Source organism: Triplophysa dalaica, chromosome 15 (assembly GCF_015846415.1).
Source record: "Triplophysa dalaica isolate WHDGS20190420 chromosome 15, ASM1584641v1, whole genome shotgun sequence".
Classification (NCBI taxonomy): Eukaryota; Metazoa; Chordata; class Actinopteri; order Cypriniformes; family Nemacheilidae; genus Triplophysa; species Triplophysa dalaica.
Genome location: NC_079556.1, coordinates 5,069,237 through 5,096,064, shown reverse-complemented (window position 1 = coordinate 5,096,064; position 26,828 = coordinate 5,069,237). Strand labels below are relative to the sequence as shown.

The 26,828-nt window shown below is 41.2% G+C and overlaps 1 protein-coding gene across 2 annotated transcripts in view; it reads left to right on the top strand.

Moving 5' to 3' along the window:
- chrm3a (cholinergic receptor, muscarinic 3a) overlaps positions 1 to 23,251 on the top strand; it is a 72,683-nt gene extending 49,432 nt beyond the window's left edge. For both annotated transcript variants that reach the window (XM_056768775.1, XM_056768774.1), the window contains one exon: positions 20,877 to 23,251. In XM_056768775.1, the coding sequence (XP_056624753.1) occupies positions 20,896 to 22,671 (1,776 nt within the window). In that variant the 5' untranslated portion in view covers positions 20,877 to 20,895 and the 3' untranslated portion in view covers positions 22,672 to 23,251. The remainder of the gene's footprint in view (positions 1 to 20,876) is intronic.
- The last annotated feature ends 3,577 nt before the right edge of the window (positions 23,252 to 26,828 follow it).

Genomic DNA, 26,828 nt, shown 5'->3' with positions numbered 1-26,828 from the left:
AAATTGTTGTTGTTAAAAAAATGAAAAAGTTTTCTGTTTAATTTAATGTAAGTTTTGTTATTTTTGAGCAAAATATCTGTATTAAATATCTTTCCCTGATTTACAGAAAACACCCACTAAAAGGTCATTCAGTGTAACAATCTTGTCAGGCATATTTACAACAAAATCAATTTATAACATCTTAAAAGACGTCTAATTTAGTTGTAGTTTACAGATTAGTTGTAATTTTACATTTTTAAATGTGCCACTGTCCTAGGTTTTGCCCATTTGTAAATAAGACCTTTTTACTAATTTAAAGCCAATTAAATGTAATATGCTCCATTATTCTTTTATATATTTTAATAAGTAAGAATGAGCATGTTTGTACATAAATATTGTGTTACACTGAATGACATTGTGTTCAACCGAATTTTGACATTTATTCTCCCAAAACAATATGAAACCATACAGTAGACTTACTTACATTTCATGTGCTTTCTATGGACATAAAATCCCTTTTGTAAATGTATTTTGATGTGGACATCATAACGTCTTTGGCCCATATACATAATTCTTATGCAAATACAGAGATGGCTTGATGAACTCAGATATATGCGTTTATGTCTTCATATTGCATCAGTAAACATCACAAGGTTTCTGGCTCTGTTAGTCTCACTTGTGGTCTTTATGTAAGTGCCCTCTGTCTGCAGTGAATGAATTACAACATGAGCATGTTAACCTCTCCATAACGCTCACGAAACCCCATTGGGGTAAAAATAGTACTTTGTAACGCTGTACTTTGAGTATTTTCTCAGCAAACTACATATCTATTCTTACTTGAGTCATATTATTTTTCAGTACTTCTACTTGTACTTGAGTAAATGATTTCTTTAGCAACAATACTTTTACTTTATATCTTTCCACCACTGGTTCACCGCTATGTACTTTTTTATCATAGCGTAACAACGAAGTCTTAAAGAATTTTTATATTATTTATTTTAATTATTTATTTATTATTTAATTTTGAATTCCACATAAGTGTTGACAATATTTATGTCAATGTTGTCTGCTTACTAACCAAACTAATAGTCACATAAAAATGTTGTAAGAGACTATTAAAACAGACGTGAGAGTTTAGTCTGCGCTCTGAAGTATTTACAGTATTTACTCACATGTGTCTGTAGCTGTTACCTGTCTGTGATCTGTATAGTTTCCCTTAGGAAGCAACATTCTCTCTTGTTTACATTGGCAGTCACAGTATGTACAGTCGGTTTAAATTAAATTTGGTGCGAACGCGGCGCTGCTTTGATCAGCTTGGATGCTTCAGTGCTCTCCGTGATTGAAACATTTTCTGAACAGTACGCTTATATAAATGGGAATAAAAGCACCTTTCCTTATGTGGTGTGAGTTTTGTGTGATACAATCTGTTCGTTTATCTGCTGAAAAAAGTTCTTAATTCCCACTTATATGCTTTAATGAAAGTGGAGACAAATCTTGTTATAAGCAATAATCTGTTTTCATTTCGGAATAAAAACCGATACCTCTTGAAATTTCGTTAACTCAAGCATGAATTAAAAGTCATCTCTTGATAAAGGAACTTTTTGCTGTCTTCATTTAAAGCCAGAACTAAAAACTGTACTTAAAGGGATAGCTCACCCAAAAATGAACATTCTGTCATTTACTCACCCTCTTGTCATTTCAAACCTTTCTTTCTTCCTTTGTTCTGGACAAGACATTTTTGGAACAAGATTTGGAAGAGCGTTAGTAACCAACTAAAACTAATTTTGTAGGATGGAAAAGAGCAGATTTGATGTTTTGATAATAACTCCTTTTGTGTTTCACAAGAAAAAAGACCATAAATCAAGTTTCGAGTGACATGAGGGTGGGTAGACGATGACACAATCGTCAGTTAAAAGCAAATGATCTATGAAAGGTGCGATTTGACGCGAACGGGTGATTTCTGCCACAGTGTTTAGCTCAAAGTCTGCTGAAGAGTTTAGACATTACAGTAATGGTAAGGGTGGTGGGGTTATTTTTCCCATTTCTCATTTGACAGACGTCATGCCCTTGTTCTGTACATCGTCCTTCCAACTCGGCTGTTTTCCTGACAGAAAAATTGATCCAAATTGGCTCTCTGTGCCTCAACCCCGGTGTCTGGGTGGAATGACACCGATTGGCTCGCTCAGTTTGAGAGCTTTTCCATTTTTAGGCGTATCAGTTCTTTGGGCCTTGGGGAGAGATGTTTCATTTTTCTGGGTTCTGGTTTCTTTGGATTGCAAGCCTTAAACAAAGTCCTGCCTAAGTACTCTGCTTAGAAATTGCAATGTAGTTGGGCCTTCCAACATGTTTGAATTTTGTTATTATTGGCTAGATCAGATTGCAATATCAGTCAAAATATTGTTGGATTTGATGCACTTCCTGATCGTCATTTTTGGAAGGTAAACTGCCTCCACCAGATGTGTTATAGAGGAAGCCCTGATAGACATGTCTGCACCCTGTTATTGTATTTTGCAGTTGTGTATTTCTCATCAGACTGTAATCAGCCTGTAATCAGAATAGTGCTGGTGAGAGAGTCATCTGTCAGGCCGACGTGCAGATTGGAAAGTCACTTGAGGAGGTGGAACTGTGGAACGTGATTTTGCTGCTTAATTTGTCTTTTTGTATTGTTGGTTGGTTCGTTATTATATCATTCCTTGACTCGTCCTTGCTTAACAACTGTTAACAAGGAAGCCATTAAACAACAATCTCAATACAATCACAGGTACTATTGTATGTACGAATATGACTGACATTTGCATTGCAATATTAGCATATGCATAATTAGATTTATAAATACAGTCCAGAAGTATGAGGTTTTCTTTTATGCAAACCTGGAAAAAACGGAGAATATTAGTTTCCAAAAATAGTCTAAAAAAAATTGCTATTTTAATGTGATGATATAACTCCTTTGTACAAAATATATTTTACAAGGGGTGGCATACCAAAGCTACAATGTTCTAAAATTAATTACAAAAATTAAAATAAAATATTTTCAATTTAAAAATGCTGTATTCATTTATAAACATCCAAAATGTAAGCATTTTTACTTGTGGTCAAAGTCTTTTGGACCCCATTATTTTCTTCAAATGCTTTGCTGCATACTTTTTTTAGTCCTAAAGTGCACCCATCTGAATCATATCATTTAAACAATACGACATTGTTTAACGTTCAATATCATTTAACTGTTAATGCATTTGCTTTTCAAAGCATTTTTCTTAAGTGCTGCTAAAATTGATCTAAATGACCTTGCTGACATCATACTTGACAATTGGTTATTACTCTTAATGCTAGTTTGAGGACTTTTAAGCCGCTTTATTATTGGAAAGTTGGACGTTTATCCATTAAACCGTGAGACACCTTTTTAAATTAAAGCCAGTTGCACACTTTTATAAGCTTTTTCTTAGTAGAATTTTCTCTTTAATAATGGCATGTTGTGGACCTATAAAATGTTTAGGTAAAATCTCTGATTTTCTGTGTGATTATCTCTGATTTTGCATGTTTTTTAAAAGGTTTTTAGGTTAAATGCATGTGTTCACCTCACCATGTATCAAACTCCTATCTACAAGCAACTAATACTGTATATGTTATTAGAAATGTGTACATTCAAATTAAGCGTATACTTTTATATATACACTTTATATCTATAAACTAAGGCTGTCAAACGATTAATTGCAATTAATTGCATCCACAATAAAACTGTGTTCGTCCGTGTACTGTGTATATTAATTTTGTATTATAAACACAAAAACATAGACATACATGTATACATATTGTATTATCTTTAAATTATATATAATTATTTAATTATTTAAATTGTATATAAATGTTTATACATTTTTCGATTTTCGATTTTTCTTTAATATATGTATGAATGTGTATGTGTTTATAAATCGGCGCTGTCACTAGATTAAAACTTTTAATCGCGATTAATTGCACCCTTTCTGTGTGATTAATTGTGATTAATCGCAAATGTGTAGTGAAATTAAGCATACATAATTTATTTTGTTTTACATGTTTATTTTAGTGCTGTCAATCGATTAAAACAATTAACTAATAGTTTTTGTTATTTTATTTTGTATTTGCTTTTATTATTTAAAAAGTTTTTATGTTTTATGGGTAAGCACATCCCCTAGCGACCTTTGAAAAAGTGGCTCTCCGACATGTTTAATGTATTCGGCATGTGCGGTTGCAACTGTTAAAAAAAGTGGTGAGGAAGTTTTTGCACAAACTGCACAAACCGCAGTCATATAACACTATCAACACTCCGCCAGGCTCTCCAGATAACTCAAACATTTATCAATGGACGCGCATGCTAGTTATCATCACAGTACAGTAGTGAGAGAAATGCATTATAGCCTTAAGATAATGCTCTCTACAGGAAAGCAAAGGCATAAAAACACATTTTAAGTAGCTTGGAATTCTTTTGCTCAGGATTTTCAGATTTCTGGTGTCTCAGGAGAGCTCTTCACAGAGGTTTTAGCAATGGGGATCAGGACTCCATCGTGTGTCTGCATTAGATTTACACAATTGTGTATTGAATTGATCCGTGCTTGAAACCTTTGTGTGCATGTTGTTAGAAGAAAGAAGAAAGAAAGCACCCAGCCTGCCCTCTTTTATTTGTTTCTTTCTCTGCTGAGTATTTGGCAGTTTGTGGTTACTACTGCAGTTTCATCCGCATTTGCGGTAATGGAACATGTAAAGGTAGAATGAGCACGCTTTTGGGATTGATGCTTTAAGGAACAGTTCACCCAAAAAATTATTCTATCTTCACTTACTCTGCCTCGAGTTGTTTCAAATCTATATAAATTTCTTTGTTCTGATGAACACAAAATAAGATATTTTGAAGAATATAAGAAAACATTTCTGGAGCATCAGTGTAATTTTTCCTACTATGTTAGTCAATGGTGTCCAAGACCTGTTTGGTTACAATCATCCTTCCAAATATCCTTCTCTGTGTTCATCAGAATAAATTAATTTATACAAATTTGGAATAACTTGAAGGTGAATAAATAATGACAGAAATGTCATTTTTGGGTTAACTGTCCCTTTAATGTTTGCTGGATATAATATTTGTCAGATATTTTGGAGTCATATCAGCGCTAAGCTCTTATATCTTTAAACGTGACTCTGAAACAAACAATATGCAAGCGAGCGCATGATAAACTGTCTGTTATGGTAGTGACACACTTAGTTTTGAGTGCCTGTCAGCGGTTCTTTTCTGTTCTGTGTTGACAATTAATATATCTGGCTCTCTTAGTGTCTGAGTATGCTGAAAATATGCATATAGACACTTGACATTCTTAAAGATTACATTTATAATTCCGCTGTCAAATTTAAAGGTGAAGTGTGTAATTTTACAGAAACTAGGATCACCGAATTAACCGCTTGAATAGCCGACTGCATTTTAACATTAAATGCTTGTAAAACACAATGAGTGCGTTTACATGCACTGTTTTACTCCGGTTATGCTTAATAATCTGAAAACAAGTAAGGTCACGCAAATGCGTAAAGCGTTTTTCTTTTACCGGGGATAGATCATAAACGGTGTAAGCAAAACCTGCTCGACAGAGGTAGTTTTATGCCCATTACTCCGATTTTGCGCAGCATGTAAACGCCTTTCCCATTTTCTGCTTAGCCCGTTTATTACCATGCATTTAAACATTTTCTTTTATAAACAGGCTTTTGATAGATATCTATTTATTTTGTGCATGTAAATGCAGTCAGTGTTTTTTGTTTTCGACCAATCCAGTAATTTACATATGCTGGCCCCTGCTTATTACGCCCCACCGATCCACTAAATGCCTACCATTAATAAACCATCACAACCTCCATTCACATCTGCGTTTTGCTGAAAATCGCACTTTCAAAAAATCACATTTCCCTGTAGTATATAAAATTATCATTAGTGTCCAGATGCCTTCCATTTCCTACGCATGTATTCAGCGGTGGAAAATTAGGCATGCAGATATCAATGATTATGGTTTGACCCCTTATAAGAACCCTCATGTATACCCTTCTTACCTTCTATGTCTCACTGTGAAGTGTTTGAGCAAACAGAAATTCAAAATTAAAAGCTCTTAAATATTTATGACCGCCCTAAGCATCTTGTTTGCCAATTTACTGTACACTTTCTGCAGTGTACACATCGTTCTAAGATATATTTGTAGGCTGCAAGAAAAGAGGCTACAAGTTTTTCACAGATTATGTTTTTCAAGCGTATTAAATTCCCAGAGTGCCCTCACGGTGTCATTGTAATGAATACAGAATACATTTCTCCCTGGATCTTTTCCAGCATAACCAGAAATCAGAGTTTGTCTTTCTTTTTATTATTAGTTATTTATTGGCATACAGTGCAGCCAAGCAATTACAAAGTGGTGCCCTCCGAAGGTGAAGATATAAAAGGAATATTTATGCAATTTTGGCTGGATGAAAGCGAAAGGGGTAGATTCATTTTTGCTCCAAGCCGGGAGTCAACGCAATATACAGAGTCATATCCAGAGGAGATTAGTTTGCTTCTGCAGAAAATAATTGTGCCGAATTGAACTTAATAGAAAAAAAACATTGTTGCACGGAATAAAATGTTTTGTGCGTTTGCATGTAAATGCAAGGGGCTTCTAGAAATCCAATGTGGAATTTAAAATGATTTGCATATGCATATACACGGTCATCCTTCCAGATCAGTGCATGCTTGGCGCTTGCACACATGCGTTTTCGCATTGCACAACGTTTTGTCAGTGCCAACAAAGGTAAGTATTTAACAAATTTTTTGCAAATTACTTTTAGTTTTCTGTTTAATCGCTCCATTATTTTTTTATTTGTTCTATTAAGTTCTGATATTGCAATATACAGGCATATAAATTAAGAGCATTAGGAGACCATTTCAAAATGATTAATTTAATGATCATTTTGCTTTATTCTTTGAATATTTTCCCCAAATTTCAATTGAAAATATATTTTTTATTTGCAAATATCTGAAAAAGAAAACCGGAGAAACAGGTCAGAATAACAGAAAAGATGCTCTGTAATTTTTCAGACCTCAAATACTGCAAAGAAGCAAGTTTTAAACAATATTTGTACTTGTATTTAGGAAAAGTTAAAAATATATATTATATGTGATAACCTTGACTTTTATCACAGTTTTCATATCTTGTCATGCTGTCTGTCTTTAACATTTCTGTTGGATGACTTTGTCACTCCTGAAGTTTGATTTTGTTGATATTCAACAGACGTTGGACTGGAATGGACATGATACATCTAGAAATGCTTACTAAATGAAAATTTGGAATGGTCGCTCAATTTTTTCCACAGCTTTATATATTTGTAGATTTACCAGCTCCTAAACGGCACAACAAAGCAATCCGTTAGATAGTCTAAGCAGGAGTCAGACTAAGCTGAAAAGTGGATCAGACTATATGCCAACCATCAAAAGTCTGCCTCTGTGGGACTATAACATGCTGTTATTTTAAATTGCATCGATTGGCGTCCCTAAACTGACGTCCTGCAGCAAGCCCTCTTCGTCTCCCAGCGTGAGCATTCCTCTCCCACTGGTGTGTTTACACAGGAGACTGTGTGTGCGTCTTTTCATAGACGGGTCCATGCAGGAGTCCAGCATCAGGATGCCATGTAAGGGCTGATCATAATGGCACAACATACAGATATGGAGAGCTTTCATGAGCACATACACACTCCGGAGGAAGTTTACAGAAGGGCATAGTCAGAATGTGTTTAAGATAATGATCATCGTTATCTTTAGGGTGATCCTTCACCTACTGTATGGAAAAAAAAATTACAACAAGCCAATGCCACAAAAAAAATATTAATAAACAAATGAAAATGTGAAATCTATCCATATACTGTACAGTGTTATTAAAATGCCTGGATTTAAAACAATACAATTTAATGTTAGAAACAACAAATTATGAGAAAGTTTTGCCTTTATTTTGTTACTTAATTTTTTTGAACAGGTGGATAAAAATAGTTGTTTCATAAATATACTAAAGACATAATAGTTGTAAGTGTTGTTGGATTATTACTAGGTAAAGATTTATGTTTTTATTTATAGTATGTGGCAGCGTTGGCAGTGGTTGCAGTTCTGTTCCTCGCCAGAATCACACATTTCACGAGTGCAACCCAACCCAACCAGAGAGTTTTGCATACAGATCTGCACACAACTTAAGGATGCAATGCACACCCACTCAAAGCAAACACTCACACTTCACAATCACATTGTGCACATGCTTAAACATGCATGTTTATGCTGGTGTTCTCACTTGCATTTACATTAGGCTTTTCTGTAGGTCAGTGGATAGAGCATGGCACTAGCAACGCCACGGTCATGGGTTCGATTCCAGGGATTGCACATAGCTACAAACAAATGTATAGTATAATGCAATGTAAGTCGCTTTGGAAAAATGCGTCTACCAGATGCATAAATGTAAATGTGAATTTAAATGTGGCTTGAGTGCCTAACACAAGATTCCACCACGTCTTAACATTATTCTGCCATGCCTTTTTTAATGCCCAAACAAATGATATGCATAAGATCACACGTAAAATTGAATAGATTTGTTCCGTATTCATGGTTGTATTACCCAGCTCACACCGTATATATTTAAAGCATCTCTAAGTTATTGCTTTTGGAAACGCTGTGCAATGACGATGTTTATATCTGTCGCTGCCAGTATAAGCATTCCTTCGGGGACGCTCGTGGCTGTTATTCCCCGGGTCTGAACATCTGTAGCACGAGATCAGATTTTTTTATGGATACAAGCGTGTGGCTTTGCCCTTAGGATCAAAGCACTTCCGATATACTTACTCATATCTATCCTCACACAAAACAATCTGGGGAAGGATTTAATTCTGAGCATTTAAACATTTCAGCGTCTTTGGAAAACACTCTTTTAGGAGATCATCTAAAATCCCAGGTTTTAGATAATGGCAGTAAAAAACTCCTTCCCTAATACACAATACTAATAATACAAAATGTTAATAGCTCAAATGTTGCTCTTTTCTTAACTCGGGAGACTTTAAGTTCTCAATTATGTTTTAATTATATATCAATTTTGCTTTGGCTGTTTCTCATAAACCTCCTTAGGAGAAAAATAAACAAACATAAGACTTTTAAATTTAGAGTATAAAGCAATAAAATGATTTAAATGTTACATCTGTTGATTCTTCTGTAGTGAAGCCGTTCCAGGCATATTAAATGTCGGGCAGTTGCACATGTGTTCGTGCCCCTGGGATGTGGATCTTGTCAAATTCTCTGATAGATTCTTCGCCCAGCTGGATTAAGGTATTACTCCCTCTCAGACGGGTCGATACAGATGCACTGCTGATGACTGGATAAAGAAAACTGTTTTCTTTTCTACCAGCTTTAAGTGATCTCGTTTCATATGGTCACAGCAACTCCAGTATCTCATGTTATCAGCCCCAGTTTGATGTTATGTGATATGATGTCATTTCCTGTTGCGATGCGGTTTGCGTATAGGTGTGAAGACCATGTCTGTGCATTAGCCCGTCATGCTTGATGAAATAATCTAACCTTACAGAGGACCTTGTGTTGGATATCGAGTGCCGGCGTTCCAGATTTTATTCTGAGTGGCATTTTCATCTAGACAGTAATAAGGTCACCAAATTGCTTTGGCTTCACAGAGAACCTGTTTACCGCCCGTGATGTTCACATCGCACATCATCTCTCAGCTGATCCAGCACAGAGGCACAAATGTGGTGTTAAAACTGAGAGCAGGAGGTGCAGAAAATGACATCCTTCAAATACCAATCTGGACAGAATGTTAGACCAGAAATGGGGTAGTAGAAATGTGTGTATATATATTTTATTTTTCGATTCAGCAACAGGATTAAGATTCAGAATATGGCACAGGTTAAGACTTAAACTTAAAAATGCCAGACTTAAACCAACATTGTAACAGGGGTAGAACAGCCACATTGTTGCAAGCATGCACTACTGCAGCATGACTCTAGAAATGAAATAAAGATGCATACAGCATGTCGTTTAAAAATACTAACGTTTTAATCAACATATGCAACATATCACAGTAATTTGGGAACTTTTATTGACGTATACATCATTATTGCGGTATTGTTATTTTAATATATTTATATTATTCTTATTGTTATATTTTTTAGATAATAAAAAATACTGATAAAACTGACGTTTTTAAAAATGATAATGAAAGTATTATGAAAATATTTAAGAACCAAGATAAATATTGCTATTATTTTACAAGTAAATAAATAAAATTACTTGCAATTAGAATCGTCAGTGTTTTAAGTCACATGAACAAACATTTTGTCCCATAGACCACTGCAAAGAATTAATAATTGTTAAGTAGTTTATTTTAGTACAATTATTCCAAAAGCATGTATGAATCACAGCAATTCAAGTTTGGAATTTTTTATGTATTTATTTATTTTTATGTGTATTCTCAATGACCAGAGTTTAGGGAAAGACTTCCTCTTCATTAAACTAAATGGGTGAGAGGGAATTTGAGAACCTATTTAAGAGCGGGGATTAGTTTTGCAGATGAAAATGATGCCTGTAATGGCACAGCAAGTACACTGTCCATCTCCAATCGAAAATGACTGAATTATGGAAAGAAGGAAGATGTCAGATACGCAGGGGTAAAATGAGGAGAAGGAGGCTGCTCAGGGACACATAAATCTCTTGCCGTCACGTTTATTCAGAACAGATCAGTAAATAATCTCTGATATTCATATTTTTGGTCATATGCTCTGACTTATAAATAAAATTTGCCAAAATGGTCTGCCTACTAGTTCACTCTTTGAAAACCAGCTATCCAGACCAAGCTGGGGGACCAGCTAAGGTCATCCAATAATTATTTCATCAAATCAAGTCCTTATTCCATCAGAGAGGGAGGATATTGAGATATTGAGAGGTGTAATTAAAGTCTGTCATCTGTTTTTCCTTGGCCAGTGATGAAATACTGATTGGACCTATTGATCAAGGTTCTGTGTGCATTCTGCGGTATTTCTAAATGATGACATTTCTGTAAGCTAAAAGTCGTGTGAGGTAACTGTGGGTCTCCTTCAAACTCTTGAATACGGACAGTGATGGAATTTAACCGTCCATCTCCAAAAATCTTCATTCACAGCACAATGCTTTACAGCGAACCACACACTCACAAATGATCACCACACGCACACACGCCTCACAGCTAACTACCACACCACAGGGGATGACGGCAGCAGACATGTCAGCTTTTCTCACTGATAACTGCGTTTTCCCACAAAAAACGGGGAGAACAAAAGCAGGCACAGCTTTTTAGTCTATCATCTGCACAAACATATATGAATAGTTTTGTTTGGATCTTGTTTATGGTAGCATCAGGCTTGCAACTAACTGTCCTTAAATTTGAAAGCATGTGGTTTTTAGGCAAAACTTTTTTTTAATGTACAGCAATATGTCACTACTCATCCTATTCTTGTTTACTACTATATGATATATATATTTTTTACAATTCAGCATTGGCATTCCACCGCCTCACAGGTCCCTGTAGTTCCCTCACAAAACCCTGATGTGTGTGAATTATTTACTGAACGCATGTGTTGGAAGTCACGCATGTAACCTCCAGATGTTCATTTGATTCACCGGTTGGTTATCAAAGGCTTCAAGCTGGCGTGCGTGCGTGCATGCATGAGCATGCGCCTCTGTGCATTTGTAAGTGTGAGTCTAGACTCATTTCCTGCCTTCAGACATTCTAACATTTGAAACTTATTACTGATCAATTTTCCATGGATTTCATCAGTTACAGGTGCGTGTGTGTAAACACTTCCATCTCACCACATTTGCCCCTATGCACCCTGCCATCCTATCACGGTCACCATGACAACCCCTCCTCATCAGCTGCTGTCTGCCAAAATTAAAACAATTCCCGAATTCCACGACTAATGGAATTAGGTGGATGCATGTCACTAGTTTTGTAAAAAATCTATTTGTGATCCTCCTCCTGAGCTTGTGTTTTTGTTTCAGGTCATAGCGCTGCACTAATAGAATAAAACCACAGAGCTGAACGCGTGGGAAGCGGGGGTCCAAACTAGAACCCAATTCCAATTAGATTTCTTTTTTCGATGTGATTCACCTTGCTGTCATTGATATCAAACAGATTGCTGTTCAAAGCGCTTAAAATGTTGATCTTTCTTTTACTTTGTGTATTGAGGTTGCATTAAATGCTGTTGTGCTTCTCATTTCAAAGATGTGTTGACACTTGGTCTATTTTTGCGAAACACTAATTAAACCTGTGAGAGACCATTTGCTAGCCGTTTTACTGTTGGTGTTCTTGAGCATGATGCAAATAGTTTTTATAGTTAAACACTGATGTGTGCTATAAATCGTCTTGGTTACGTATGTAACCTCAGTTCCCTGATGGAGGGAACGAGACGTTGTGTCGAGAACGACAGATGGGGTTCGCCCTTGAGAACCAATCAACTCTGACTACTATAGAAAAGGCCAATGAAATTTGGCGAATGCAATTTGCATGCCGGGCTCCGCCCCCGGAAATCCGGTATAAAAGGAGGCCGGCGTGCAGCATTCACTTACCTTTGTTCTGAAGAGCCTGAGACCTCTCAAACTGCAGCAGAATACGATACGTGTTCGTGGCATAAGGGACACAACGTCTCGTTCCCTCCATCAGGGAACTGAGGTTACATACGTAACCAAGACGTTCCCTTTCTGTCGGTCTCTCGACGTTGTGTCGAGAACGACAGATGGGGTTGCCTATGGAAAACGCCACAACGCTGTATCGCGTCACAATCTCTAGCGAAGCGACGGTAACAAGCCTGGGCGTGTCATCTCGAAGCTTTCGTGAGACTGTAACCTTCCAGTGTGGTGGTCGGGGGGTTCCAGAGCTTTCTTGGAGAAAGATGGGTACAGCCCTGACCGGTAACTTTCACGGACGGGGCCTTAGCTCTCTATAGGCGAGAGGCCATCCAGATCAGTTTACACCGGGTAAGCGCGACTCTTAATCAGAGAAGCGCTACAGAGGCCACCTCCTACCCGTGGGGAGGAATATGGTGGATATAGGTATGGTCTCGTCCTTGGAGGAGAACGCATGGAACGTGCGGACTGAGTAGTTAACCGCGAGGTGGAGGCCCACCTGGGGAAGCTCATGGGTTACCAGGAGTGGGAACCATTCTCATGAGGATACATCAGACGGAACAGCCCACGGAGGGGGTGTTACAGACGTCCGGTAGCACTAGGTCCGGTTAGAGCTATCTGTGATAGCTCACATGGTATCCCGGCCTAAGGGGGAAGGCTGCTCTGCCCAGCCAGCCCCCAGGGGGTGCTTGTTTGGTGATGGATGGAATGCCTATTCTTAACCAGTGTCTGGGTAAGAAGGGAGGCTGGTGAGGTACCAGTTTCTTAGCGATGTGTTCGGGTAAGAAGAAAAGGTAAATAGCACACTGACCCAACCTGTTAGAGGGTGGAAAGGTGCTTTCGCAGGCATACGCCCCCCCGGATGCCAGTCCTACATGTCGCCACGCAGGACGTGGGCTGACACCGGGTTTACGCGAAGGTTGTTAACCCTTGCGAAGGTGTTTGGGCATAGCCCAACCCGCAGCTCTACAGATGTCTGCTAGAGAGGCGCTTCTGCCAGTGTCCAGGAGGTGGCTAAACTCCGTGTGGAGTGAGCCCTCACTGCCAATGGGCATGGGAGATTCTGAGATCGGAATGCCGTCGTAACGTCGTCCACGACCCAGTGCGCCAGCCTCTGTTTGGAGACAGCCTTCCCCTTCTGCTGTCCTCCAACAGACACGGAGCTGGTCAGAGCTTCAGAGCTCTGCGTGCGGTCCAGTACGTACTGGACACAACACTAATCGGGTTGGGTCTTCCTCCCCTATGGGGAGCGCCTGCAAGTTCACCACTTGGCCCCGGAGGGAGTAGTGGGAACTTCTTGGGCACGCATCCGGGCCTGGGTCTCAAGATAACGTGAGAGTTTCCAGGGCCGAGTTTAAGGCAATCCAGGGACACGGAGGATGCTCGGTGGTCCCCTACCCTCTTGAAAGAAGTGAGCGCCGTCAGGAGGGCCGTCTTACTCTATGAGGAAGATCGGAACCTCCGAGGGGCTCTTTGGGGGGCCCTGAGGCTCCCCAGGACCACTTAGGGTCCCAAGAGGGTATGGAGCGGAGATGAGGCGGATTCCGCCCTCTCGCTGCTTAGGAACCTGGTGACCAGGTCGTGTTGCCCTAGAAACTTTCCACCGACTGAGTCGTGATGAGTGGCAATAGCGACTACATACACTTTCAGTGTGGAAGGGAGATGTTAGTCTCCAGTCTCGTGAGGAGGGGAACACAATCCTGATAAAGCACCTCAGTGGGTCTTTCTCGTTGAGAAAGACACCAGGACGAGAAGAGGCACCGTCTAGAGGCGTGTAACCGCCTAGTAGATGGGGCCCTAGCCTGGGTGATGGTCTCAGCCGTATAGGGGGAGTAGCCATCTTAGGATCTTCTCGTCCCGTCTAGAGACCAGACATGGGTGTTCCAGAGGTCTGATCTGGGATGCCAGAACGTGTCCTTCCCCTGAGAGAGCAGGTCCTCTGTCAGGGGAATGGTTCAGGGGGAGTCGCTGTCCAGAGCATCGGCTCTGAGGCCAAGTGCGGTTAGACCGGTGTGGTGTAACCAATAACACTTGGTGCTCCTGCTCCCTGACCTTGCACAGAGTCTGTACAAGAAGGCTCCTGGGGGGGGAAGGTGTGCTTCCGCCCATCCCGCGGCCAGCTGTGCGCAAGGATATCCGTGCCGAGGGCAGGGACTATCAAGCGGGCAAATGGTGGTGTTACGGGAGGTGAACAGGTTTTACCTGGGCCTACCCGAACAGCCTCCAAATGAGCTGGACTGCACGGGGGTGGAGTCGCCACTCTCCACGAGGCATAAACTGGCGAGAAAGCACGTCGGCTGTCTAGTTCAGTTTGCCCGGGGTGTGTGGCCTGCAGGGAACGAGTCACCTGTTGACTCCACCGGAGGAGGCGTCGAGCAAGTTGTGTTTAGCTGCTGTGTGCGAACGCCACCCTGACGATCTGTATTCGCTACAGCTATAGTGCTGTCCTCGGAACAGCACGTGCATGTCTCGCACGAGAGGCCGTAGCCTGCTCAGTGCAAGTAGCATAGCCCACAACTCTTGGCAATTGATATGCCAGCGCAGGCGGGGGTTCGTCCAACACCCCACCTGCGTGCCCGTTGCACACTACACCGCACCCCTGCAGGGAGACTTCAGTCGTCACCACGACCTGCCTCATAACCTGCTCAGAGGGACCTGAGTCCGTCGAAAAAGTCATAAGACTAGGGGTTATGGTGCGTCGGCAGCAGGGCGGCATCACCATGCGCCTGCTGCCGGTGTGCCACGCTCTCCTCGGAACTCGACTCTGAAACCAGTGTTGGAGCGGTGTCATGTGCATCAACTCGAGGGGTATTAGCCCGCGAGGACGCCATGTGTCCCAGGAGCCTCTGAATTGTTTCAGGGGGACCGCTGTCTGCCTAAAATGTTCATTTCAGACAGTTCAACACTGGTTGGGCACAACTGCGGACAGGTGTGCCGACATGGTGACAGAGCTGAGTTCCATACCGAGAAAGAGGATGCTCTGCACTGGGGAGAGCTTGCCCCTCTCTTGGTTGACCTGGAGTCCCAATCGACCTAGGTGCCGGAGCACCAGGTCCCTTTGTGTACATAACAGATCTCGCGAGTGTGCCAAGATAGGCCAGTCGCTGAGATAGTTTAGTACCCGCTCGCCTTCCTCCTCTCAGGGAGAAAGGGCGGTCAGGGACAGACCGAAAGGGAGGACTCTGTACTGATATGCCCGCCTCTCGCACGCGAACCGTGGGAACGGCCGGTGTCGAGGAGGATCGAGACATGAAAGTAAGCGTCCTTCAGGTCGATTGCCACGAACCAATCCTGACACCTCATAGATGTCAGGACGCGCCTCTGTGTGAGCACCCTGAATGGCAGCTTGTGAAGGTGCTCTGTTCAGGGTACGCAGCCTTTGGGGGCAACCCGCCGTCTTTCTTGGGAACGATGAAGTGCGGGTGGTGACCCACTGAACATCTTGGTTTTGAGGGACGAACTCGATGCCTGTTTTTCCAGAAGGGTGGTGACCTCTACCCGAAGTACGGAGGCGTCCCTGCCTCTGACAGAGGGAGAGATGATGCCCCGAAACTTGGGTGAGTCTCTGGCGAACTGGATCGAGTAACCAAGACGGACCGCCCTCATTAGCCAGCGAGACAGTGTGGGCAGCTCTCGAGCTCCCAGGGACTGTGACAGGGTGACCAAGGGGACGGTCTGCTTCATCATTCCCACGGGGGGTGGTTCGTCGGCTGGCGGAGCTAACCATGTCGCGGGGAGTCCCCGGAGGGAAGGTTTTTGCTCCGCCTGCTTACCTGCCTGGCGGGACAACGGCACGCACTGTCGGTTTGAGAGTGGTGACGGCTGTCGTATATGTGTACGACCTCACGCCTCGCCAGGGTGTGAGGTCGGTTCGCCGAGCACAGTCCAGTGGAGTGTGCGATCGGCTGCAAGTAAACCCGGGGAGAACAGAAAACTCAGTGAGTAAGTGGGCGCCAAGCCCTAACAAGGGCCCGGCTTTGGTGACGAGGCAGGAGTCGTCCCGTACCGACCGATCAGAGCCGTGGCTGTGAAGGTTCGGGCCCGATGTTGTTCTCCCTGGGGTCTTCCCGTCAGTGTCCCTTCTCGCGAGGAGGTTGCTGACGGGGTGGAGGTTTCCCCCTCGACCTCTGCTTCCGGGGTGCCGCCTGTGGGGGCACAGGAACCGGAGCCGATGTCGAAAGGGTCCTGGGTTGCAGGGAAGCAGACGTCACGTGAGATCTCGGAGGCCTGTAGGCGGCCGAGTCGCGGCGTGAAAAAAGTGTGGTTAATTGCCACTGTCTGCTTCGCCGTCAAAAAACTGCTGAGCGCAGTCCTCGACGGTGTTACCAACAACCCACCCTGCGAGATGAGTGCATCAAGAAAGCGGACTTCCTTGCTGTCACTCTTCTGCACAAGGTATAGCCGGGGGTGTCTCTCCTGGACCACTACCGTGGACATCGTCCGACCCAGGGCCCGTGCCGCCGCCTTAGTCGCCCGTAGAGCGCTGTCAGCGGTGGCACGGAGATCCTGCATTATACCCGGGTCGGCCTTACCCTCGTGGAGCCCTCTCAACGCCCTGGCCTGGCGGACCTGCAGGATGGCCAAGGCATAGAGAGAGGAGGCAGCCTGGCCCGCAACATCGCAAGCTTTCGACACCAGTGATGCCGAAGTCTTACGTGCTTTGGACGGTAGGAGTGGTCGATCCCCCCCCAGGTGGTAGCCGTCCGCGGCACAGGTGCACCGCAGGCGGACGTTCCACCCGGGGGATCTCGACGCAGTCCTTGGCTGCCTCACCATCGAGGGAAGTAAGGGAGCCGGAGCTGGTTTCACTGGAACGGTCCGTGAGAGGAGCGTTCCAAGTTTTACACAGCTCCTCATGCACCTCCGGGAAAAACATGGCACCCGGGGTGGGCGCGGTTTGCACCGCGCACCGACCTCGGGAACCACGTATCCCCGGGTTAGCACGGATGACATCACTTCTGCTTCCTCCTGAACTCGACCGCTGGGGGTGGAGTTTGGATTCGGCAGAGTCGGATGCCAGTCTCCCTCCGATGCTGCGAGCGACATCTCATCTACGTCACACATCGTTTCCGAGTGTGTGCGTGAGGATCCGGACGGTATGCCACCGCCGGTTGGGGAACGTTCAGAAGAGCGAATCGGGGTGCGATCGGCCCGTGAGCACTTGGCTGGCGGGTTTACGTTCGCAGAGTTCCCCGTATCACTAACGCTGCTAACGTGGGTGGTCATCGGGGCCGTAGCCACAGATGTCACAGCCCGGGTAGCAGACGAAATGGTGGCTGGTTCCCGTAGGAAGACAGCCACCCGTGACCGCAACTTCTGAATGACAATCTGCCCGCAGTGCAGGCAGATGTGTCAACGAACGCTGCTTCAGTGTGCTGGACGCCCAGACACCTAATGCAGCGATCGTGTCCATCCCCCTCCTCGATGAGGGTGCCGCACCCAAGAGAACAGCGGGACATGCCGCGCTGGAGAATGCTCAGTCAGTCCTGAAAAGGACTTTTAGAAAAAATCTCTAACACCTCCGGAACCGCCGAGACGCCCAGGGGAAGGTCGCTGCAGAAAGGGACGATCCGCTGTAACACGTCGTAGCACCAGCGTGTAGTTGTAGAGGATTGAATCCTGAGTTGTACTCATGAGCGATGGCTCTGAAGAACAAAAGGTAAGTGAATGCTGCACGCCGGCCTCCTTTTATACCGGATTTCCGGGGGCGGAGCCCGGCATGCAAATTGCATTCGCCAAATTTCATTGGCCTTTTCTATAGTAGTCAGAGTTGATTGGTTCTCAAGGGCGAACCCCATCTGTCGTTCTCGACACAACGTCGAGAGACCGACAGAAAGGGAACTCTTTTAAACTTCATGCAAAGACTATATGACCTACAGCCGTGGAAAAAATATTAAAATACCAAATTTTCATTTAATCAGCATTTCTAGATGTACTGTGGCCATTCCAGTCTGGTGTCTGTTAAATAAATTAAAAGAAACTCAGGAGTGACATAAAGTCATCCAACAGTGATGTGAAAGACTGACAAGACACATGAAAACTATGATAAAAAACGAGGTCATCGATTATTTATATTTATAAATAAAATAGATATTTTTTACTTTTCCTAAATACATGTGTACTTATTATTGCTCTATTGCTTAAAAGTGTATGAACTTCTTGCCGGATCTGAGGTCTGAAAAAACACAGAGCATCTTTTCTGTTACTTTGACTGGTTTCTTCAGTTTTCATTATCTGACAATAAGTGCAATTAGAAACTATATTTTTATTTGAAATTTTGGAGGAATATTGTTTTTTGTTCACATAATGAAACAAAAATGATCATTTTACCTAAACATCTATAAATAGTAGTGAGAGAGTATGTGGGCTATTTTGTCCATAATATTTCGGTCTTATCACTTCTTTGCTTCTTCTGTTAGAGAGTTGAGATCAAATCTAATAGCTATTACCTCTGGCTCCCATTTGTGTCTGTGTACGTGTCCATGTACAGCACCAGCAGCCAAATCTATTCTTTTTTTACATTTCAAAACATTCAATTCCCATATATGGCATCAGACTGACGATCTGATGTGTGAATGTGATATAACTATGTGCGATCATCAGATTATGTGATTATGTAATATACATCTTTAATAGCAGTCTTCCTTCTCACCCTGCTTGTCTTATCAAGCAAAAAAGAAGAAACTCGAAGAAAGTGGCATCTTATTCATTCAAACGAGCTTCTTTCTTTTATTTGTTGCTAAGTGTATGATGACTATATTTAGTAATACTGGCTACTTGTATTTTATCTATGCTTTGTGATTGTGAGCATTCCCTCCCGGCCCTAAGGATTTGATATATTTTTCATATTCTGAATGTGTGCGGGAGAGAAAGAGCGAGACCCCCTGTTGTGTTTCCTACTTAGGGAGGTTGTTTGACAGAAAGAGGGTGGAGACAGTACGTCGAGCGTGTTTGTGTTTGTTACATCTTGTCAGGAAAGAAGCGTCATTTTCAATTTTCAGAGTGGAGACACGCATGCAGCTGTCCGTGGCCACGAGCCAGTTACATTCTATCCTCTGCCTCGATCAACTAGATTAACTGTGTGTTTGAGCGAGGCATTCTGGGAAACATTCGAAAGAAGTTCCACTCCCTGAATCCAAGTAAATAACACAATTTTTTATGTTTTTTAACATTAACATTTCTCCTGCTTCTTGCGTGTCTGCACGCTGAGAGAATGGGTGTCACAAACAGCTTTAACTGTTTCTAGTCTTAAATAAGTACAACAAACAAGCATAAATGTAGATAATTTTTGTATAATATGTATTAAAATAAATTGTTGGTTATTGTAGAAAATTCCAGATTCGTGTTTGTGTTGACATATAGTGATGATATTTAATGATAAATACCTCAATTAAAATATTATACAAAATTATAATTAATTTAATGAATATTTAAACCTTAAATATGAATACATATCATCTAAAAAAATCTACACAAGTTATTCTACACACGTTTTTCTATAGTTGTGATTTTAATACTTGACTTTGTGCTGTAATAGAACAACATCGCCCTCTAGTGTAGATAAAAATGTTTTCTCTTATCACAGGTACTGTTTTACAGCTTACATTTGTATTTATTCATTCATTTTAATTTTAATTAATGCAAAATTAAAATGTGTAATGAAAACGTGTAAAAAAAAATGTTGTTCCCACAAGGATAGTAAAACCTGAGGGCCATTGATTATTAAACATAAATGATGCTCGCATGAATATATAAAAATGCAGAAAGGTTTCTGTGAGGGTTGTGTTTATATGTGTGGCTAGATGCAGAAAATACCAGTTACACCAATTTAAAACGACAGACGTCCATAGCAAGTCTTCAAAAATTTTCCAAAACAAATATTGTGAGTGATGTCTATATAAGCAACACGGAGAGCCATTTTATAAATGTTTGAAAATGTAATTTTAACACAGAAATGACTATAAACTCAAAAACAACATTGTGGTGAAAAAATAAAAGCAGAATTATAGTGTGAATGGCAATTATAATATGGATTTGTACGTAGATAAATTAGAGCATGACATTGTTTAGAGTAAGAATAACAGAATTTATTTTCAACAAGTCCACACTGCCAAATAAATCTTCAATCTTTACAAAGCAGTCTATATTATTTAGAGAGCAGTTGTACTGTTAACTTTCAAAATAAATGTGAAATGAATCTTAAAATGTTTTCTGTTTTTCTCAGAATATGCCCGGACTGCACGATGGATTCCAACAGCACCGAGTTGGGCTTCTACACACCAACCGACATCCTGGAAGAAGGACTCTACCCATCGGCCTCTCCATGGCCAGATCTCCAGAACACGAGTTTCATCAACCTCAGTGCGGTTTACAAACTTAATGGGAGTGAAGTCGAAGGTCAATCCTACGATCCACTGGGCGGTCACTCGCTGTGGCAGGTTATCATCATTGTGGTGTTTACGGGACTTCTTTCACTTATTACTATTATTGGCAACATCTTGGTCATGGTGTCGTTCAAGGTCAATCGGCAGCTCAAAACAGTTAACAACTACTTTCTTTTGAGTTTGGCTGTCGCCGATCTCATCATTGGCGTCATTTCAATGAACCTGTACACAACCTATATCGTCATGGGCCACTGGGCAATGGGAAACTGGGCGTGTGATTTCTGGCTAGCTATAGACTACGTGGCCAGCAACGCATCTGTTATGAATCTTCTTGTTATTAGCTTTGACAGGTATTTCTCCATTACACGCCCTCTGACGTACCGTGCCAAACGTACCACCAAGCGGGCAGGGGTGATGATCGGTCTGGCATGGTTTGTGTCCATCATACTTTGGGCGCCCGCCATTTTGTTTTGGCAGTACTTTGTAGGCGAAAGGACAGTCCCTCCTGACAAATGCTACATACAGTTTCTCTCCGAGCCCATTATAACATTTTGCACTGCTATGGCAGCTTTCTATCTGCCTGTGACAATAATGAGCGTCCTGTACTGGCGAATATACAGAGAAACAGAGAACCGCTCTCGGGAACTTGCGGGATTGCAAGGCTCCATTGGACGGTTCGCGGCAACAGAACGGCCGCGATTCCACCTCCACGCCACCAGGGAAAGCTCAAGAAGCTGCAGCAGCTTTGAACTGGGCCAACCTGGCCACAGGCGCGGACTGAGCGGGCGTTTTTATTGCTGGGGGTGGAAGTTTAGTGGCAGAGATAAAGGTGGACCACAACGAGAACCAGATCAAAGCAGTAGCGATAGTTGGAACAACAACGAAGTTGGACTTTCGGTAGATCATTCGGGCTCATCTGATGAAGATGAGAGCGCGCCGCCCACCACGCGAGCGATTTTCTCCCTCGTCCTCAACCTGCCCGGCATGAGGGCGGCTGTGAACTCTCAGGTGACTTCCTGTGAGGATTTAAACGCAGCGTCAGAAGAAGATCCGTTACGCTCCCCTCGGGAGAATGACGGCAGCATCTCGCGCTCCATCACCAACGGCAGCAAGCGCTTCGTCGGAAGCATCAGCAAAGTTCAGTCTATGTCCACCATACAGCCGTCAACGACTAGCGTGGATCCCAGCGCAGATGGTAGAAACACCACCATAAAATCTCCACCAGTACCCATCACTTTCAAAGAGGCGGTGCTTGCAAAGCGCTTCGCATCCCGCGCGAGGACACAAATCACCAAACGGAAGCGCATGTCGCTAATTAAAGAAAAGAAAGCGGCACAAACTCTAAGTGCGATTCTTTTTGCCTTCATCATAACATGGACACCGTATAACATTATGGTGCTAGTGAACACTTTTTGCAACGGCTGCATACCTGAGAACCTCTGGGCGTTAGGTTATTGGCTATGCTATGTTAACAGTACGGTAAATCCGATGTGCTACGCCCTTTGCAACAAGACTTTTCGCACCACTTTTAAGATGATTTTGCTGTGCCGTTGGGATGAGCAGAAAAACAAACCGACTTTTCATTCGAGGCAGGCTGTGAGATTTCACAGGAATATACCTACCGATTCCACATAGCAAAAATAGATATGTGGGTGGAGATAATTTGCATACAGATATAGCAAAGACTATTAATAAGACTGCAGTGCTATTATTATGAATGGGGGAAAGTAAAGCGCGCACTATGGCAATATCATCCGACTTCAATGCCGGAGGCCGCAATTCCAGGACATGCACTTTTTTTTGACCGCACTTCTAGGACCTTTTTTGTGACAGCGCCACCTAGCAAATCGGAGTTCGGTCTCAAGAAACCATGTTTTTTGAAGTGCACAAGACAGTTTTCCACCCAATTATAACTACTGAGAGTTTAATTAAGGTTTTCTACCTATTACAATTAAATCTTATTGCAGCTTAATATTGAGTAATTATTGTGAGTAACTAGCATAATATAATAACACATCAAGTAAAATAAACAGTAAATCATCGTAAAGCCTTTTCAGTCACTATATTGACCACATTTCAAGTACAGAGTGAAGACACAATGATATCTCAGGGCAGATTTAAGATAAAATAACAAATTAACAGTTGAACACACAAATAAAATGTTGACCATTCAACACTTCATTAATGACCAACCTCATTAAATTCACAAACTTCATTGATGACGTTTTCATTGACTCCTTATAGAGATAAAAGGGTAGAGAGAAAGAGAGAGACTTGAATGAAACAATGAACATTCAGCTGAACATGTTCAACTCTCTATAGTTAACAAGGTTTCACAACAAAGTACTAAATGTTGTTCTGTCTATGCCTAGGATTAATAATCATCCCATAGTCACTAAATCAAAATAAGCTTGCCAGTCGTGCTACGACGTTGTTAAACAAATGTATCTACAACTTGTTTTACAGCAGTAAAAGCTTATATTGTGGCTATATAGCGCATTCAAGACTACATCGGCTACATTAACTTTCAAATTAAATTTTTCACGTTTGTTTTTAATGTTAAACAAAACAAAAATTGACATTTAAACTCAGACTCTTATTGTCGTCTATACTTCAGAAAAACATGCAGATGCACTCGTCGCTTCCGTTGTTGCTAAAAACCTAGGGTCCAAGAAATGCGTCCCCAGAAACCCTGTTGAAAAACCCAGCAAATGGTTTGGTATGTTTTGATGTTGGATTTAAGCTGGTCAAATCAGCATCAACACATACCCATCCCAGCATATGCTGTTTTTTTCAACAGGGAATGCGGTCCAGAAAGTGCAGGCAGATGCTGCTCCTCTATGGCCCCTTCGAAGAAAGTCCCATCTTCACTAAAAAGAGCCAATCATCAATCGTAAAGACTCTGTTGGAGGGCTCATTACAAAGGGTTGTGAGATCTTTGCCAGACTTTAGGCAGTTGCTGAAGGAACATGGAAAAGTGTTTTTTGTCTAAAAGCAGAATTTATGGTACAGTTGATGTCACGTTTAATAGTTGGTTGGAAGTATGTTGTTTAAGTGTGACCTCAACAAGTGATTTTAAAGATATCTGTTTTCCCCATTCAAGTAAATAGTACTAGAATAACTGCCTGGGGGGGTTTCAAAGATGGCCGCCAAGTGAGGAGTGTAGTCACAGTGCCAGTAGATTGGCGCTTCGAAGTGGGTTTCATGTGTATCTGTATTATACAGTATATACTAAAAGCTCATAGGAATGTTTAGTTCAGTCTCTAATGATCCTGAATCAATAGATTAAACCATTTAAAGGCACTGTGGTAACCATATAGTAACAATCAATAACAACTGCGCAAGTGCAATTCTTGCTCAAAGTACTTCCTCTGGACTTTTATATGCCTTTTGCTAATCTGCAGTGCCAACGTTCAGGCGTTCTTCACAGCTACACAAAACGTATATTTATGGACTGTGTATATTTGAAACCTCAGAGTGTTGATGGCAAAACAATACTCTTGATTACCTGTTTATATTTTGGGGTTGAATATTAGATGCGTCAGGCTTGTTGATGAACAGAAAGAAATGGATTTTAAATACAACAGTGTATATTAGAGTATTTACACAGTGGCTAATAAAAAGGTATGTATTTTGCAAGTGAAATTTGGAGATTTCCGTGAAACCGTGAGACGACTGAGGTGAAGTGTATTTCCTGTCTAAATAATTGTAAATGTTCTGCAACATGTGAGCCACAGTTGATCAGTCTGTAGATTTTTTTTCTTTCCTGTTGAGAGGATTTTTTTGGTTCTTTATAAAACAGCACTTCCTTAAGCTGCTCTTGTACAAATTGTGGTTGTTTACATTGTTTTGATACTAGTATTTCATTGGCTAGTATATAGGTCTTCAGTGCACATTTGTATTTGTTTGGACTTTGGAGTTGTGCACTGATCACACTGGGCTGGCTGTGAAATTATACGAATGTTTTTGGAAATGTTTAACAGACATTCACATTTTTGCATTAGCGCAATGGGGTTTAATTCCCTTAACTCTTAGCCTAGCTGAATCTAAACTTTGTAAATGAAATTTGCCAAACTGTATGGTTTATCATCGCCTTTTTTGTATGTGTCATCCTTCAATATACTGTGGATTCCAAAAATTTGAGACTTGTAAAATTGCTTTGCATTCTTTTGAAATGTAACACATTGTCTTTTCATTACAAATTACTGTATATTATCATTATAAACATTTGAGAAAAATGCTTTTTTTTGCCCCGTTGCTTTAACGAAAGCATGCACTTCAGCTGGAACACACCTTATATTATGATTCATAACAACCCAGCATGAATTGGGAATGTCCCAAAAGAGCGAAGTAGCATAAAGTGATCTAAATCTTTTGGACCTTTAAAAATGTACTGGTATTTTTTTAAGCAGATTTTAAGCAGATTCGCTTAAGAAAAAAGCACATTGTGCAAATACTGAACTGTCAATCATACTTGCAATATTTGACATTTTGCACTGTGGGTCTGTGCGATTAAAGAGATGTCAAATAAAAAAAGGAGAGGTTACATTCCCTCTTACATGCCTAGTAGGTATATAAATTCATCTACAATTCAGTTCAACTCTATTCCAGTGCTTTTGAGAGTCGTGAAAAGTTGCCTGGTTTGTAATTTATTCCTCATTTGTATTCAAACACAAATATGGTTTATTCTGATATATTTTAATTTTACAGTACAGTACATAGCAAAAAAGGCTGTATGTTTTGTAAAGCCCTGTGAGATCAAAGTAAACAATTGAGCTTCTGTGCGGTGCGATGTTTGTGATGGTGTTCTTGTTTTGTTTCAGATTGGCAGTGTACAAGTCAAAGTTTAATGATAAAGTTTATGTTAGATTTGTGATTACTGTTCAATGTTACAAAAATACAGCCCAGGACAAAACGCATTTTTATCCTTCAAATTGTTTCTCAAAATAAATTTGACATTTTAAAATGTGTCGGTGCTCTTTGTATACATTCATGAAAACTTTTGTTTGATTTGTTAAGGCATAAAAAAACATGTGAGAGATCGTAAGAAAGTGTGTGTGTGTAATTATGAAGTATAATCAAGTGTGTGTAAGAGAGTGTCTATTGTATCAATTTTTGGGAGTATGTAATAGGAAGGGATGCCATGTGATCTGTGAATCTTCATGTGATCGAGGAATAGGAGCAGCCCAGCAAATATCACAAATACTTGTTCTCACAATTCCCCAGAGACTCCACAGAGGCAAGTATGCATGTTTTCTTATTTCTGTTTTTGGTTGAAAGGTCTTCTATAATGTTTTGTCTTGTACTGATCAGTTAAGATTACTTAAACGGTTACTTTCTGGATTCGTTTTTAATTAGAGCACTAAATGTTGTGAATACAAAACTATGTGAACACTTTAACTACACTTACCGTATATGTAACGCAAAGATATATACAATCATTTATTAAACCAAATTGCATTTGTTGTAACATGCATTTTCTAAGCATCTACTACAGTTTGCTTTGTGTGTATAAATGTTTCTTAAGTGACCTAAATATTAAGTAATTTATGAACCATTTTATATTTATCAAAGTTGCATCTTATCAATACATTTTGTGTACACAGGAATCATTCAATCGCTCAATGAGTTTGAACATCGAACCAAAATAGATTCACGTCCAAAGACTTGCATTTACATTTTGCCCGGAAATCTGTTCAGGGGCATATTTTAGATATGAATATCTGTTGAAGTAGTAGGCTACTAAAGACTAAGAGATTTTACACTTTGACTTCTGATGCTTAGGTCGGTTG